We start from the raw sequence: 15,945 nt of genomic DNA, 5'->3' as shown, positions 1-15,945 counted from the left end.
AACGTGCTATGAATGAACTAGAGTTATAAACAAATTTATTTATTTTAGAGTTAGAGAGAGCAAGTGGGGAGAGGAGCAGAGGGAGAGGGACAGACTCTGCACTGAGTGCAGAGCCCCAGGTGGGGCTTGATCCCACAACCCCAAGATCATGACCTGAGCCAAAATCAAGAGTCTAGCGCTTAACCGACTGATCCACCCAGGTGCCCCTGAGTTAAAAACAATACTTGTGGCTTCAGTTGTTACCAATGCATAAGTTAAAAGCAATAAATAACAGTCACTTTTTTTTTTTTTTTTACAGTCACTCTTAAGATTTCTTTCACCTACAGACCTCAAACAACTAAGGTTTAGGAGGAAAGGAAACATGACAGTGAAGAGAGTATATGTTGTCCAAAGAAACAATATGGTAGGAACTTCAGGGTACAGCTGCATGTGAGAATCCTTTGCTAAAGATAAAGGAGGGAAACAGATGCTGATAAAATTGTGGAAACATTTTAGAGCTGTGGAGGGGAAGGTGCTGATAGTTTCTTTGTGTGATCACAAAAAATGATGCAGCTAGAAAATTAGTGGCGATGAAGTCTCATTTTTGAGCCCAAGCTTTTGTCAAATTATTGCTTGATCACAGGGTAATTTTTTAGAAGGTTAAGGAAACAAAGTGTGGCTACTCTAGCTCTAAATTATAGCCAATATGAAGGAACCTCAGTTGATGAAAGGGGGATAATAGGAACTTTGGAAAAAAACTAAGGATGTTGTATTGTACATTGGGATTGCAGTTATAGCCAAGGAATGGAATAATGGATCAAGTTTGGGGTTAGTCTTGGACTCTAAGAAAACAGTTTCAACAAGAGTGGAGAAAGGCAAGACATTCCATTGATTTGAGAATCTAAAAAGAAAGACAGCCCAAGAGAAACAGTGATTCTCAGGTGATTTGGGATGGACATAAGAAGTATTTATGACAGGAATTGTCTAATATTTGGAAGAAAAAAGTACCTAAGGATAACAGAATACTTATATTTAATTTAATTTTATTTATTTATGTTTTTTTAAAGATTTTATTTATTTATTTGAGACAGAGAGAGAGTGAGAGCACTAGCTGGGAGACAGAGGGAGAGGGAGAAGCAGACTCCCCACTGAGTAGGGAGCCTGATGAGGGGCTCCATCTGAGGACCCTGGGATCATGACCTGAGCCGAAGGCAGCAGCTCAACCGAATGAGCCACTCAGGTGCCCCAGAATATTTATATTTTGTTTTGAAGGCATTAAAAGCACATTGAAGAAGTAGGTCTATGTGAGATAACCCAATTGAATTAGTTGAGTTTTATCTTCCTCATCAAAGTGTCCTTCAGCCTAAGGGAGTTAACTAAATAAGTTAAGTGATAATTGAATCCCAAGATTGGTGAGAAGAGGTAGTAAGAAGGCACTCACAGACTATTCATTCAGTTTTTCCAGTCCTTGCAAGTTGAATGCCTGGGTTTTAAAATTATGTGTACAGTTAAGTTTTTAATTTTTATTATAAATTCAAATAAAAAATGCATAAAATAATGTAATAGACATCCGTGTCATTGGATGATTGTCATTTTTCATTGTCATGATTGAACATTTAACATTTTGCCTTGTTTCACATTGTTTTAAAAAAGATTTAAGGGGTACCTGGGTCTTCCAGTTGGTTAAGCATCTGCCTTCAGCTCAGGTCATGATGCCAGGGTCCTGGGGTCAAGCCTTGCATTGGGCTCCCTGCTTGGTGGGGAGTCTGCTTCTCCCTCTGCCTCTACCCCCCCCACCTCCAGCTTGTGTTTTCTCTCTTGCTCACTCTCTCTCTCTCAAATAAATAAAATCTTTAAAAAAAAAGATCTTAAAAAAAACACAGATATTTGTTAAAACTTCCCTCATTCTTTTTGTTTTATAATTTACTTTTTTAAACTTAATGTCGTTGAGATTTATCCATGTCAATATATAGAGCTTGAGTGCTTTCATTTAAACTGCTATATAGTATTCCTATGGATGAGTAAATTAGTTTATTTGTTCTCCCAACAATTTCAGCTTTTCGTATATTTACAGGGCTGAAGTGAATGCTGTTTCATATTTCATCTTATGCCCACAAGTGATTTCTTTAGTGTAGAAATTTAGGAGTGAAATTATTGGATTTCAAAGATTAACATCTATACATTTTCTGTTTCCAATTTTCAGGTAGTTTTTGTTGCTATTGTATATGTCTTCTAAAAATTGTATTTTTAGATTGGTAAAGAGGGAATAGTAGGAATTGTGGAATAATACTGATTTCTATTTATTAATCTTACATTCAGTGGCATTTCTGAACTCATTGTTTCTAATAGTTTGTCTAATGGTTCTTTTGACTTTTCTATGTGACAATGACCTGTAAATAATTTTTATTTCTTTCATTTGTGTTTTTCTTCTATGGCTGGTACACAAAACTCTGGTATAGTGTCTAACAGAAACAGGAGTGGAGGCATCCTTGTTTTGTTCCTGACTTTAATGAAAATGCTTCTTACATTTAACCATTTGATAAGATGTTGGCTATTACTTCTTGGTATATATATATTTTTTAAATCAGGTTAAGAAAAGGGGCAACTGGGTGGCTCAGTTGGTTAAGTGGCTGCCTTCAGCTCAGGTCATGATCCCAGGGTCCTGGGATCGAGTCCCGCATCAGGCTCCCTGCTCAGCAGAGAGTCTGCTTCTCCCTCTCTCTCTCTGCCTTCCTCTCTACCTACTTGTGCTCTCTCTCTGTCAAATAAATAAATAAAATCTTTAAAAAAAATCAGGTTAAGAAAGTCCTATTTTATAGTACCAAAACTTTATATGATGCATGAGTGTTGAAACTTACCAAAAAAATTTGGGGATCCTCTTACCATATGCTTTTTTCAAAACAGTTAATGTAGCAGGCCTGAGGCTGCCATCTTTAGGAGGTCCTGCTTGCAGGGATGGCTCTCAGCTGATGTTTGTAAACTTAGCTTCTGAAACATTCCCTAAGTGGTATAGATGTTTGACTGTGCCTAGGCTCTCTGTACGTTGTGATTGATGGTGAATACCTGCTTTCTTCCTGGGAATTTGGAACTTAAGTAGTTGAGAGCAGAGAACACCTGTGTGACCAGCCCCTGATGAAAACCTCTAACTAGAGTCAGCCTCAAATGGGCTTTCTTAGGCTGCATATTTCTTTCTTGAGAAAGAAGCATAGTCAAGTATGTTTCTTTTTGGGCAAGGAGGGGAAACTATAGGAAGCCTATGTATGGACTTTTCCCAGACCCTGCCTTGTCTTTTTTTCTTACTGAACCATCTGGCTGTATATTCTTACTGTGTTGCTGTAATAAATATTAGCTGTGATTACAGCTGCCCCTGAGTCCTGTGAGTTTGTCTACTGATTTTGGGGACCCCTGATACACTTAATAATGTAAAGGATTACACTAATAGGTATTCTGTGTTAAACTGTTCTTATATTCTTGGAATCATGATATGTTCTGTTTAAATATTTAATTTATTTATTTGAGAGAGTGCATGTGCACAGGGGGAGGAGTAGAGGGAGAGGGACAAGCAGACTCCATGCTTAGCGGAGCCTGATGCGGGGCTTGATCTCACAACCCTGAAATCATGACCTGAGCCGAAATCAAGAGTCAGACTCTTAACCTAGGCACCCTGATATGTTATTTATTTATTTATTTATTTTTTGTTTCAAGATTTTATTTACTTTTTTGTCAGAGAGAGAGAGAGCACAATTAGGGGGATCGGCAGGCAAAGGGAGAAGCAGGCTCCTCACTGAGCAAGGAGCCCGATGTGAGACTCAATCCCAGGACTCTGGGATCATGACCTGAGCTGAAGGCAGATGCTTAACTGACTGAGCCACCCAGGCATCCCAATGTGTTTGTTTGTTTTTTTTTTAATTGCTTGATTCAATTTGCTAATTTTCTGCTGAAATTTTACATCTATGTAAGTAAGAATTGCTTGTAACTTTCCTTTCTTTGACTTTCCTTCTCTAATTTTTATAATCATGGTCATATTGATCTCAGTGATTTTGTTGATGTATGATTGTAAAACCACTTGAGTTTGAAAAAGGGGAATACAGTTGGAAGAATTACTCTACTCAGTATTAAGGTGTACATATATATATAGTCATCATGTCTTGTTCTTTTTTTTGTGTTTGATTCCTTCATTTATGTTTTAATTTTTTATGTCATTGTTTTATTTTGAAATAGTAATTTTATTTCTAATATTGTATTATCTGAATTTCTGGTGGATGTATTCCAGTTGTTTGTTATGACTATTGACTTTAGCTTTCATTGGGTTGTAACTAGATTGCAAACTCATCTTTTGTGAGACTTACCTAAGTTGTTATACCTATTTTACTGTTATTCATATGTTTTAGCTGTTTGTTGTGTGAGGATTTTCACTTTATTTTGGTCTTCCACATTATTGAAATTGGAGCTCAAACCCAGTGTTATTTGCTTATCTGCTCTTGATGTTAGAGGAATCTAGAGAACCTATATTGGAAAACTAAGATTAGCAAATGTTTTGATTTTTAGAAATATGATTTAAGAAATGAGTGTTGTTATAAGCTGGACATCATTTCTGGTTACCAATTCTAGGACAGATTGTCAAATTGGTGACTTAAACGTGTACTTTGCATAATGGTATTTTCTGGTTAGGTTTTAGACATATGAAAAACATGGAATTATTCAAAGAGGTATTTTGAAAAATGAAGACATTATCTTTTATTTTATACTTTTAAAATTAATAGAACTATCAAAACTGATGGAAGATTTATTTATTTATTTATTTATTTTAAAGATTTTATTTATTTTTTTGACAGAGAGAGACATAGCGAGAGCAGGAACACAAGCAGGGGGAGTAGGAGAGGGAGAAGCAGGCTTCCCGCGGAGCAGGGAGCCCGATGCGGGACTTGATCCCAGGACCCTGGGATCATGACCTGAGCCGAAGGCAGACGCTTAACGACTGAGCCACCCAGGCGCCCAAAACTGATGGAAGATTTAAATAGTAATGAGATACATTATAACTGGGTAGAAAGACTGGCAGTCAAAACCCCTGATTTTAGCTCTCACAGTGGCTCATTGCATAACCAGCTATTTTTGTATTTGTGGATATTTTTCATTGATAAAAGTGATCAGTTGGACTCCATCTGTCTGTTATATAGGAATCATAAAAATGACATTATTGTTATTATCATCAACACAATGAAAAATAGTAATGAGTATAGTAGAAATGATGTCAAGCGCTCAAAAAAATGAGAACCCCATTTATGTTTTTTGTCTGTCATTAATAACGTACTTTCGTGAGAAGAAACCAGCAGCAACAACAACAAAAACTCCTGTTTTTTAAATGTCTACATTTTGGGGAAAGGAAAGCAGTGGTCAAAAGTGTTAATGAAGAGATTTGTTACTTTAAAACCGAAAGAGCAGAATCCTGCTATAAAATTTGAGTTAGGCAGAAGCATCCACTTTGGTTTATTTCCTTCCTCAGATCTTTTGTAAATGACAATAATAAACAACAGAATTATGATGACAGCTGCTGAAATTATTCGAGGCTATGAAACTTGTTCAGTGGCACCACTGACATCATCAAAAATACCTCTTAGCTATAGGTTTTTATATAAATAATAGGTGTAACTTTTATAAACATAGCTTATTTGACTTGATTCTGTGTTGCAATTCTTTTTTGTCATAAAAGAAAGATTTGGGAATCTGTTATAAATTTATTCCTAATGATACATGGTAGAATCTTCTTTATCAGTCACTTTGGTTTGCTTACTGTTGTCTAATACTGTCAAAGCTTTTAGATTTGTCTTGAAAGCATTGGTAGCAAGTAGACTAAATTAGTTTTTGTCAGTGTTAAGATTGAGCCCTAAAAGAATATTGATTGATGTTCTATAAATCTGTTGTCTGTCTTTACAGCTATAGTTTCTGCCAGAAAAAAAGGAAGTAACATGCTTTTAAGACTAGATTAATCCCTGAGAAATTTAACTGAATGAAACTTTTATGATGCAAAAACCACTCTTCCTGAATAAGATTTACATGTAAAGTTTCAAAGTAAAATTGAAGATTTGTAGCTAAGACTTCATTAATCAGGAAGATAGAAACTCCTATGCTTCCTAAGAATTAAATACATAAGTGTATGTACAAAGTCTCAAACACACACACACAGCTCCTTTTTTAATCTTAGCAGTTCAAGTGAATTCTTATATACAACTATATTTGATCTTGAATTATAAATTACTGTATAGCTTGTATTTAATTTGATACAAATAGGACTCATTGTCTTATGTTTATTGAAGGATTGTACATTTTAACCATAGAAATTTATGAGCCATAGTGCTTCATGTGAATGCATTAGCTGACCTATAATGGTATTCTGTTCAACGAATATTTATTAATTTAGCTCAGTTCCAGTTTAGGCTCAGGGAAGTGTTACAGTTGAAAGAGTTATGTTTTGGCCTTTAACTTGAGGGAATTTAGAGGAAGAAGATAATGAGGTAGTTGAATTAAATACCACTTATATAATCATGCTGGAGAAAAGTAGTCTTGTATATGGTAGTAGCAAGCACTTTTATTGGGCAATATTCTCATAAATGTTTCAAGAGAGAAATTTTGAACTTTCACATAGGGTCTGTGAATCTGAAAGTTCTCTTTTTGGTGACAGAGCGGACTGAGTTTTTTTCATTTAATATTCCAGTGGCAGGGAAAAAAAAATACAACTTTGTCATTTTTTTCCCCCTTAGATTCCCTAAGAAAGCATATGTGTATCTGGCCCAAGCATCATCTATTATAGAGCTACATTTTTGGAAGGAAAATCCATTTATCTTGTAACTCTCCTCATAAAGTTTCTTGACATGAGTAAGGTTTGATACATAAAGCTTATAAATTTCTCCATATGGGAGTTTTTTAGTAACCACATATTGAAAAATTGTGGTTTTTAATTTATACAGTTCTTTAGTTGGACCTAGTTGAAAGGCTTTTGGAAGCAATAATTTGAGAGAGAACAATTATATTGATTCCTGGTTTCCATTTTAGATGCTCAAATTAATCAGATAGGTCTTTTTTTTTGAGTTTTTATTATGAGGTGAAATAACTTCATATAGCATCATCTTTTCTTTTTTTTTTTTTTTTTAAGTTTTTATTTATGTATTTGACAGAGAGAGAGACAGCGAGAGAGAGGGAACACAAGCAAGGGGAGTGGGAGAGGGAGAAGCAGGCTTCCAGCTGAGCAGGGAGCCCGATGCGGGGCAGGGCTCAATCCCAGGACCCTGGGATCATGACCTGAGCTGAAGGCAGACGTTTAAGGACTGAGCCACCCAGGCACCCCTAGCATCATCTTGATTAATGCTAATCTTTAGTGGTTTTCTCAACAGAGATTTCCTCACAATTAATTGTTTTTAAAATAACTTTAGTTTTTAAATAACATTATTTTTTTGAAGTAGAAGATTTTTAGAAGAAGATTGGTAAAGCACAAAGACTATAAAAATCTCTTCTAACCCTCTGCTCAGAAATAGCCATCATTAATATTTTAGTTGATATGTTTTCAGTAATCAAATAAATATATGTGGTATATAAACATATATGTATTTATTCTTAAATTGGAATCATATTGTGTGTGTGTTTAATTGAATCCTAGTTTTACACTTAATGGTGTTTCAAAATTGTTCCAGGTCATTTAAGATACTTCTACAACATGATTTGTAAAGACTCCAAGAACTTGCATGGTGTGGATGGGTGTACCATAATGAATTTCAACAGTCCTCTATGGTTGAATATTCAAAATGTTTGCAATTCTGCGCTGTTGTAAAGCCATTATTCACTTTAAATTTTCTATTGGCTTGAAAATCAAAGAGGGGGATTGTTCTTTTGAGTTGTTTTTAGATGGCTTATTTGATTTGCTCATATACTATATTTCCAGGTTATCAGATGTAGTCATAAGGTATATGTGGGTGCTTAAAATCAGGATTAAAGTTTGGTATACATCTTTGAGTTCTTTTATTAGTTATATTCTGTCTTATGTGTTTATCTTGTTTACAGCTAGACACTAAACTTCTTATACAATCATATCTCTTAATAAACAAGAATAACCCCTTTTCAAAGCATCTGTGAACTTGGGCCATGTGTCTGGTATTGTTTGATAAATACATGTTGATCGACGTCTTTCATAAAGATAGAGTAGGTGTATGAATATGGGAGAAATCGGCCAAGGAATATTTGTAAAGCAGAAATCATTTCTTTCCAGTTTCCTTTTGAGTCAGTGAGTCTCTTCCTCCCCCTCCTCTCCTCTTCTCCCCATTTACCTCACTACAGATTTCTGGGCAGACTTGTAATAAATAAACACTGTTTTTCAGTCCTTCTTACTCTTCCCTTTCCTTCTTCAGGCTTTAAGTATAGTGTCTACTATAAGGAAAAATCTAGATGATGATGAACCTCAAGAAAGCTGATTCCCAGTAAGCATCTTATGTATATATAGATCTTCCTATCTTCCACCTTCAAGAGAACTTGATTTATTTAATTAAATATTTACTGAGGACTACCATCTGGTCTTCCTTTAATCCCTGGGCACATGAACATCACTGTTGTGCCGATAGACAGCCTCTTTCCTTTGCCTGGGAGGTATCATTCTGTTTGTTTGGCTGATTCCTTTATCCTTCTAGTCTCTGCTTGAATATTACTTTCTTGAGAGCCCTTCTCAAGATCCCCCATTATTTTCCGTCACAGCATCCTGTTCAGTACTTTCATATTACTGCTTCAATTTATAGATACACATACGGTCATTTACCATGTAAGTGACTCATCCCTTCCTACCTTTTAAGTTCTGTGAGGGCAGGGAACTTGCTTCTCTTGTTCAACATTCTGTGTTTACTTTCAGTGCAGAGGACCTAATGGAAGTTTGCAGCTTACAGTAGCAATCAAATAATATATAATTATGTTGAGAGTATATAAATAATAGGGAAAAGTGACCCAACGGCATGAATCATTTTCTCCAGCTTCCTTTTGAGTGTTAACCCCCTCTCCCCTGATACCATGTTTCCCATCCACTCTCCAAAGCTCTTAAGCAGAATTCTGAAGTATACAAACATTTGTTTTCCATCTATCACCCTTTTACACTAGAAGGCCTTTCAAAATATATTCATTGAATGGATAAGTGCTGGGTTCTATCAACCATCATAGCTCTAGTGCTCAAGAAGCTTATAGTCTAATAGGGCAGATATGAATCTATCTAGTAAGACATAAGGAGAGATGAACTGTGAGTTGTGATCATGGGAGTCTATATTCCCAGGGATAACTGTCAGGTTTGACATTTGTTTTCCCAGCTATGCTTAGTTGATATACAGTGCAGCACTTGTATTGAACACCCAGGAATCTGAGACATTGTTTCCGTCTTTGCATTTAGTCTGACAGTGCATGGTTGGTACTCCAGGCAGTTTCCTGGACATGCTGTTATTTGGGTCTTAAAGATTCTTCTATAGGGCGCCTGGGTGGCTCAGATGGTTAAGCGTCTGCCTTCGGCTCAGGTCATGATCTCAGGGTCCTGGGATCGAGTCCCGCATCGGGTTCCCTGCTCAGTGCAGAGCCTGCTTCTCCCTCTCCCTCTGCCACTCCCTCTGCTTGTGCTCTTCTGTCTATCTCTCTGTCAAATAAATAAATAAAATCTTAAAAAAAAAAAAAAGATTCTTCTATATAAATGGCCTTTAAAACTCATTGCTGTAATTTTTGGAGAAGTTAGAGCTCAGTAATTATGGTATTATTTCTGTGACAGTGGGCTTCTCTTCTGAGTTCTGTGTGTCTTATGAATTTTGTGGAAACCTGTGTTAAAAAGTGAGAATGGCACTTTTATTGTTTTCTTAACCTATCTCCTTCCTAGGATGGGCCCCCTAGTGAGAATTATTTCTTCACAAGCAATTTGAAACAGATTGTACTAGTTTTATCCTGCTGTTTAACAGAATGCAGATTTCTTCTTTTGAAAGATCTAGGTCACTGACATTTCAGACCTAAAATGAAATATACATTGTTAAAGTTCATTTTTGTTTTTTAGTTTCTGTGGAAGTACCCAGACTGGAGACAGCTAGCAGCTGCTTTGGACTGGTGAAAACCACCCAAGTCTGTCTCCATCGTTATCAGCACCTATAGGAAATGAAGTGACATAGATGATGGTCTAATTATGGCAGCTGCTTATAAGATGCATAAGTGCTTTATAATTTTATAAAAATTTTAAAAATTTTTAGAGAAATTTTCCATCTAGTATTTAATCATTTCATCTGTATTGAGTGAGTCTTCAAAGTAAAATGCCTTATGGTTTGAAGAACTGGAAAGGGTGGCTGGAGTATAGCATGTCAGTTGGAGTTGTGGGAGATTATTTTGGAGAGGAAGGCAGGGCTAATAATTTAGGAATTGTGATAGCTAATTCTAGGCTTTCCCTATTGCCTGAAGTCTAGCCAAGAGCTGACTGCCATCTCCAGATTCTTTCCCACAGCTCTTTTGCAATTGAGCAGTCAATTGTATTGTGTGTTTGGACTTTCCAATAAGTAAATGCTGTACTAGCTAGTCTCCAAAGATGACCCTCAGTGAAACATGCCTCTCAGTACTCATACTTCCATTCCACATTGGGATATGCACTAGCTCTGTGACTTTTTATTTTTATTTTTTTACACTTTAAAAAATTTAAATTCTGTTAATTAACATATAGCATATTACTAGTTTTAGAGGTAGAGTTCAGTGATTCACCAGTTGCATATAACAACCAGTGCTCATCACATGCCTTCTTAATATCCATGACCCAGCTGCCCCATCCCCCCTCCCCTCCAGCATCCCTCAGTTTGTTTCCTATGATTAAGAGTCTCTTATGGTTTATCTCCCTCTCTTGATTTCATCTTGTTTTATTTTTCCCTCCCTTCCCCTGTGCTCCTCTGTTTTGTTTGTTAAATTCTATACATTGAGTGGAATCATATGGTAATTGTGTTTCTCTGATTGGCTTATTTGGCTTAGCATAATACCCTCTAGTTCCATCCACGTTGTTGCAAATGGCAAGATTTCATTTTTTGATGGCCGAGTAGTATTCCATTGTATATATATACCACATCTTCTTTATCCATTCATCTGTCGATGGACATCTGGGCTCTTTCCATAATTTGCCTATTGTGAACATTCCTGCTATAAACATGGGGGTGCAGGTGTACCTTTGGATCACTACATTTGTATCTTTGGGGTAAATACCTAGTAGTGCGATTGCTGGGTCGTAGGGGCTCTGTGACTTTTTTTAAACTAATACAGTCCATCTGAAGTGATGCTATGCCTGTTCCAGGCCTGAACATTAAAGACAGTTTGATAGCTTCTCTGTTTTTGCACTGTTGGGAACAGTGAGCCATATGTAAGAAGTCTGGGTATCCTGTTGGACTGCTTGTACTGAAAGACCACCTGGAGAGGGAGCAGCACTGAGCGTACATGCAGAAAGAGAGGGGCCCAACCACCCTGGTTTCCCAGCTGAGCCCACATTTTCCCACAAAGGTATTAGAAATGTGAGTGAAGGGGCACCTGGGTGGCTCAATTGTTAAGCATCTGCCTTTGGCTCAGGTCATGATCCCGGGGTCCTGGGATTGAGCCCCGCATTGGGCTCCCTGCTCGGCGGGAAGCCTGCTTCTCCCTCTCCACTCCCTCTGCTTGTGTTCCTTCTATCGCTGTGTTTCTCTCTGTCAAATAAATAAATAAAATCTTTAAAAAAAAAAAAAAATGTGAGTGAAGCTATCTTGGACATTCTAGCTCCAGCCGCCAAAACGACGTAGTCTCATGAGAGACTGTTGGCCAGTAGGAAAAAAAAAATCTAGATGTCCCATGAGAAGATGGCTTCTTGACTTCTCCAGGAATCATGAGAAATAATAAGCTGATTATTGTTTTAAGGCACTCAGTTTTGGGGTGCTTTGTTACATAGTAATAAATAAATAGTGCAGGTGGCTAAGTGGACATTTTGAGTGACAACTTTCCAATTCTGCAGTTTAAACTTAAACCAGAGCCAGCAAAATGCTTAGTCCCTGTTTTGTATGAGGAATTATGCTAAGCGCTTAGGTTGCCTTATTCTTTCTCATTTAGAAATTACCTCAGGTGAAAAGGAATTTGTTATTTGGAAGAAAGCTAAGCTGATATTTTTATATTACAATGATCTTCAAATGTTTTTATATGAAGTTACTGTTTTCACTTCTGAAATAGTATGACCACATAGTTGTGATGAGAGTTTCTTAGTTGAAGAAGATAAAGAATATTGATGGTGAAGATTTTTAGTTCTTTGAGAGATAATTGATGGCAGTGTTTGGCATTCTTGTAGGAATACCATCATAACATATATAATGGAAAGGAAGACGACCGATAAATACAAACTATTGTGTCAGGCTTTGCTGCTCAGTTTTGCTTTATGCTATGAGCTTGTTTAAAAAGAAAGAGAGGTTTTGAAACATGAATAATGATGTATTTAAATTACACTTTCTAAGACAAAATCTTCTTCCAATTTGAGAACCTTGGAAATTGTCTTGAATTCTCTGTGGATTTGAAGCGTCAGTGTATTATTTAATTTCTGAAACCAAAGGTGTTAGATTGGTATGTAAGATCTTCAGAGGGCTCTACCAACTGCACCTCCAGAAATTATTTTCTTACTACTAATTCTTTTTTATTGTTAATGCTTTAATCACTGCTTCTTAAAATTAAAACATGCTTGCACACCTATACCCTTAAATCTTGGAGTATTAAATTATAGGCCTCAGAAATGCCTTACTGTATGTAACTTATATTTTATAATTTTTTTTAGATTGAGAGATGGGAAGGAAATAGACAAAGTAGTTTATTTCCCATTTGAGAAACTGTTCTTATTATAAATCTCTCTCTTTATAATCAAAATATAAGAAATGTAGAACATGGAGATACTTTTAGGAAAGGCTTCATTATTTTTTAACATGTTTAAATGGCAGATTGTGGGCCTTTAAACAATTTTTAAGGTTTTTTTTTTCCTAAAAAATATAATGATTAGTCTCTAGCCAAGTCCATTTCTTATCCTGATAGTTGTATATGGTTTCTGTTACATACAAAAATGTATCAAATGCAAAGGTGACGTTACTATCCTTTTTTTTTTTAGACTTGTAAAGATTTTATTTTTATAGAGCCGTTTTATGTTCACAGCAATATTAAAAGGAAGGTACAGAGAGTTCTCATATGCTGTCTGTCCCCATACCTGCATAGTGTCCCCCATTATCAGCATCCCCCACTAGAGTGGTACATTTGTTATAACTGATGAATCTGCATTGACACATCATAATCACCCAAAGTTCATAGTTTTTCCCAGGGTTCACTCTTGGTGTTGTGCATTCTTTGGGTTTGGACAAACATATAGTGACACTTATCCATCATTATAGTATTTTTTTTTTTTTTAGATTATTTATTTATTTGAGAGAGAGAGACAAAGATAGCAACAGAGAGCATGAGCGAGAAGAGCGAGCACGAGGGGGGAGGAGAGGGAGAAGCAGGCTCCCTGCTGAGCAGGGAGCTGGATGGCGGGGCTCGATCCCAGGACCCTGGGATCATGACCTGAGCTGAAGGCAGACACTTAACTGACTGAGCCACCCAGGTGCCCCTATCCATCATTATAGTATTATACAGGGTAGCTTCACTGCCCTGAAAGTTCTCTGCCACCTATTTATTCTTCTTCCCCTGCTAACCCCAGGCAACCGATTATATTTTTATTGTCTCCATACTTTTACCTTTTCCAGAATGTCATATAGTTGGAATCATACAGTATGTGGTTTTTCCAGGTTGGCTTCTCTCACTTAGTAATATATACTTTACGTTCCTCCATATCTTTTTATGGTTTGATAGCTCCTTTCTTTTCAGCACTGAATAATATTCCATTGTCTGAATGTACCACATTTGTCTATTCACCTATGAAGGACATCTTAATTCTTGCAAGTACTGGTGGTTCTGAATAAATCTGCTATAAATATCCATGTTCAGGCTTTTGTGTGGACATGTTTTCAGCTCATTTGGGTGAATACCAAGGAATGCAATTCTTGGATCGTATGGTAAGAGTATATTTAATTTGTAAGGAGATGCCACACTGTCTTTCAAAGTGGCTGTACTATTTTACATTACCAGTGTAGCAGTAAATTCCCAGCAGTGAATGAGACTTCCTGTTGCTCCACATTCTCATCTGTATTTGGTGTTGTAGGTGTTTACAGATTTTGGCCATTTTAATAGGTGTTTAGTGGTGTCTTGTTTTAATTTGCATTTCCTTGACATATTGCTCATTTGCCATCTATGTGTCTTCTTTGATGAGCTGTCCATTAAGGTTCTTTGGCACATTTTTCTTAGCCAGGTTGCTTATTTTCTAATTGAATTTTAAGTGTTCTTTGTATATTTTGGGTAACAGTCCTTTATCAAGTGTGTCTTTTGCAAATATTTTCTTCTGATCTGTGGCGTAGTGTCTTGATAGTGTCTTTCACAGAGCAGAAGTTTTTAATTCTAATGAAGTCCAGCTTGTCAATGATTTCTTTCATGGATTGTGCCTTTGTGTTGCATTTAAAAAGTCATCTCTATACCCAAGTTCATCTAGATTTTATCCTATGTTATCTTCTAGGAGTTTTATAATTTTGCATTTTACGTTTAGGTGATCCATTTGACGTAATTTTTGTGTGTAAGTTCCTTGTCTAGTTCCTTTTTTTTTTCATGTGGAACTCTCATTCGTTCCAAAACCATTTGTTGAAAAGTCTTTGCTCCATTATATTGCCCCTGCTCCTTTGCCAAAGATCAGGTGACTCCTTTTATGGCATCTATTTCTGGGTTTTCTCTTCTGCTCCATTGATTTGTTTATTTATTCTTTTGTGAAAACCAAACTGTCTTGATTATTGTAACTCCATATTAAGTCTTGAAGTTGGGTAGTGTCAGTCCTTCAATTTTTTTGTTCTTCAATACTGTGTTGGCAATTTTGGTCTTTTGCCTCTCCATATTAACTTTAGAATCAGTTTGTTGATATCTATAAAATGTCTTGCTGGGATTCTGACTGAGATTGTACTGAATCTATAGATCAAGTGGGAAGTACTGATATCTTGACTGTTTTGAGTCTTTCTTTTTTTTTTAAAGATTTTATTTATTTATTTGAGAGAGAGAATGAGACAGAGAGAGCATGAGAGGGTCAGAGGGAGAAGCAGACTCCCTGCCAAGCAGGGAGCCCGATGTGGGACTCGATCCCGGGACTCCAGGATCATGACCTGAGCCGAAGGCAGTCGCTTAACCAACTGAGCCACCCAGGCGCCCCTGTTTTGAGTCTTTCTATCCATGAACAGAATATCTCTCCATTTATTTAGTTCTTTGATTTTGTTCCATAGATTTTTAGTTTTCTTCATATAGATCATGTTTTGTTAGATTCATACCAGTTTCATTTTTGGGGTGCTAATGTAAAATGGTATTGTGTTTTTAATTTCAAATTTGACTTGTTTATTGTTGGTATATAGGAAAGAGATTGACTTTCTTTTGTTAACCTTGTATCCTACAACTTTGCCATAATTGCTTATTAGTTCCTGGAGTTTTTGACCTTTCTTTGTTTATATCTACATAGATGATCATGTCATCTGCAAATAAATGCAGTTTTATTTCTTTCTTCACCATTTGTATACCATTTATTTCCTTTTTATTGTCTTCCTGTATTAGTTAGTACTTCCAGTATCATGTTGATGGTCATTACCATTTTTATCCTCCTTTCTGTGAAATCTGTGTTAAAATTTTCTTCATTATATTTGTTCTGCAGCTCACCAAAGCACATCGACAAGGGCACATGGTGAAAGTAGATTGGCTGGACAGATTGACATTTAGAGAAATAGAAATGATAAATGAGGTGGGTTGTATCCCTTTTTTTTCCCCCCAAATAGTTTTCCCAGATGTCTAAGTCACGATTTTTTAAGAAGCATTGTTTATTGC

At 36.4% G+C, this 15,945-nt stretch overlaps 1 protein-coding gene across 2 annotated transcripts in view; it reads left to right on the top strand.

Moving 5' to 3' along the window:
* PIK3C3 (phosphatidylinositol 3-kinase catalytic subunit type 3) overlaps positions 1–15,945 on the top strand; it is a 142,645-nt gene that overhangs the window by 25,768 nt on the left and 100,932 nt on the right. For both annotated transcript variants that reach the window (XM_032421464.1, XM_032421465.1), the window contains exon 5: positions 15,776–15,862. In XM_032421464.1, the coding sequence (XP_032277355.1) occupies positions 15,776–15,862 (87 nt within the window). The remainder of the gene's footprint in view (positions 1–15,775; positions 15,863–15,945) is intronic.

This window comes from Phoca vitulina, unplaced genomic scaffold, assembly GCF_004348235.1.
Source record: "Phoca vitulina isolate PV1807 unplaced genomic scaffold, GSC_HSeal_1.0 scaffold24, whole genome shotgun sequence".
NCBI classification, from domain to species: Eukaryota; Metazoa; Chordata; class Mammalia; order Carnivora; family Phocidae; genus Phoca; species Phoca vitulina.
This window is presented reverse-complemented; position numbering and strand designations above follow the sequence as displayed.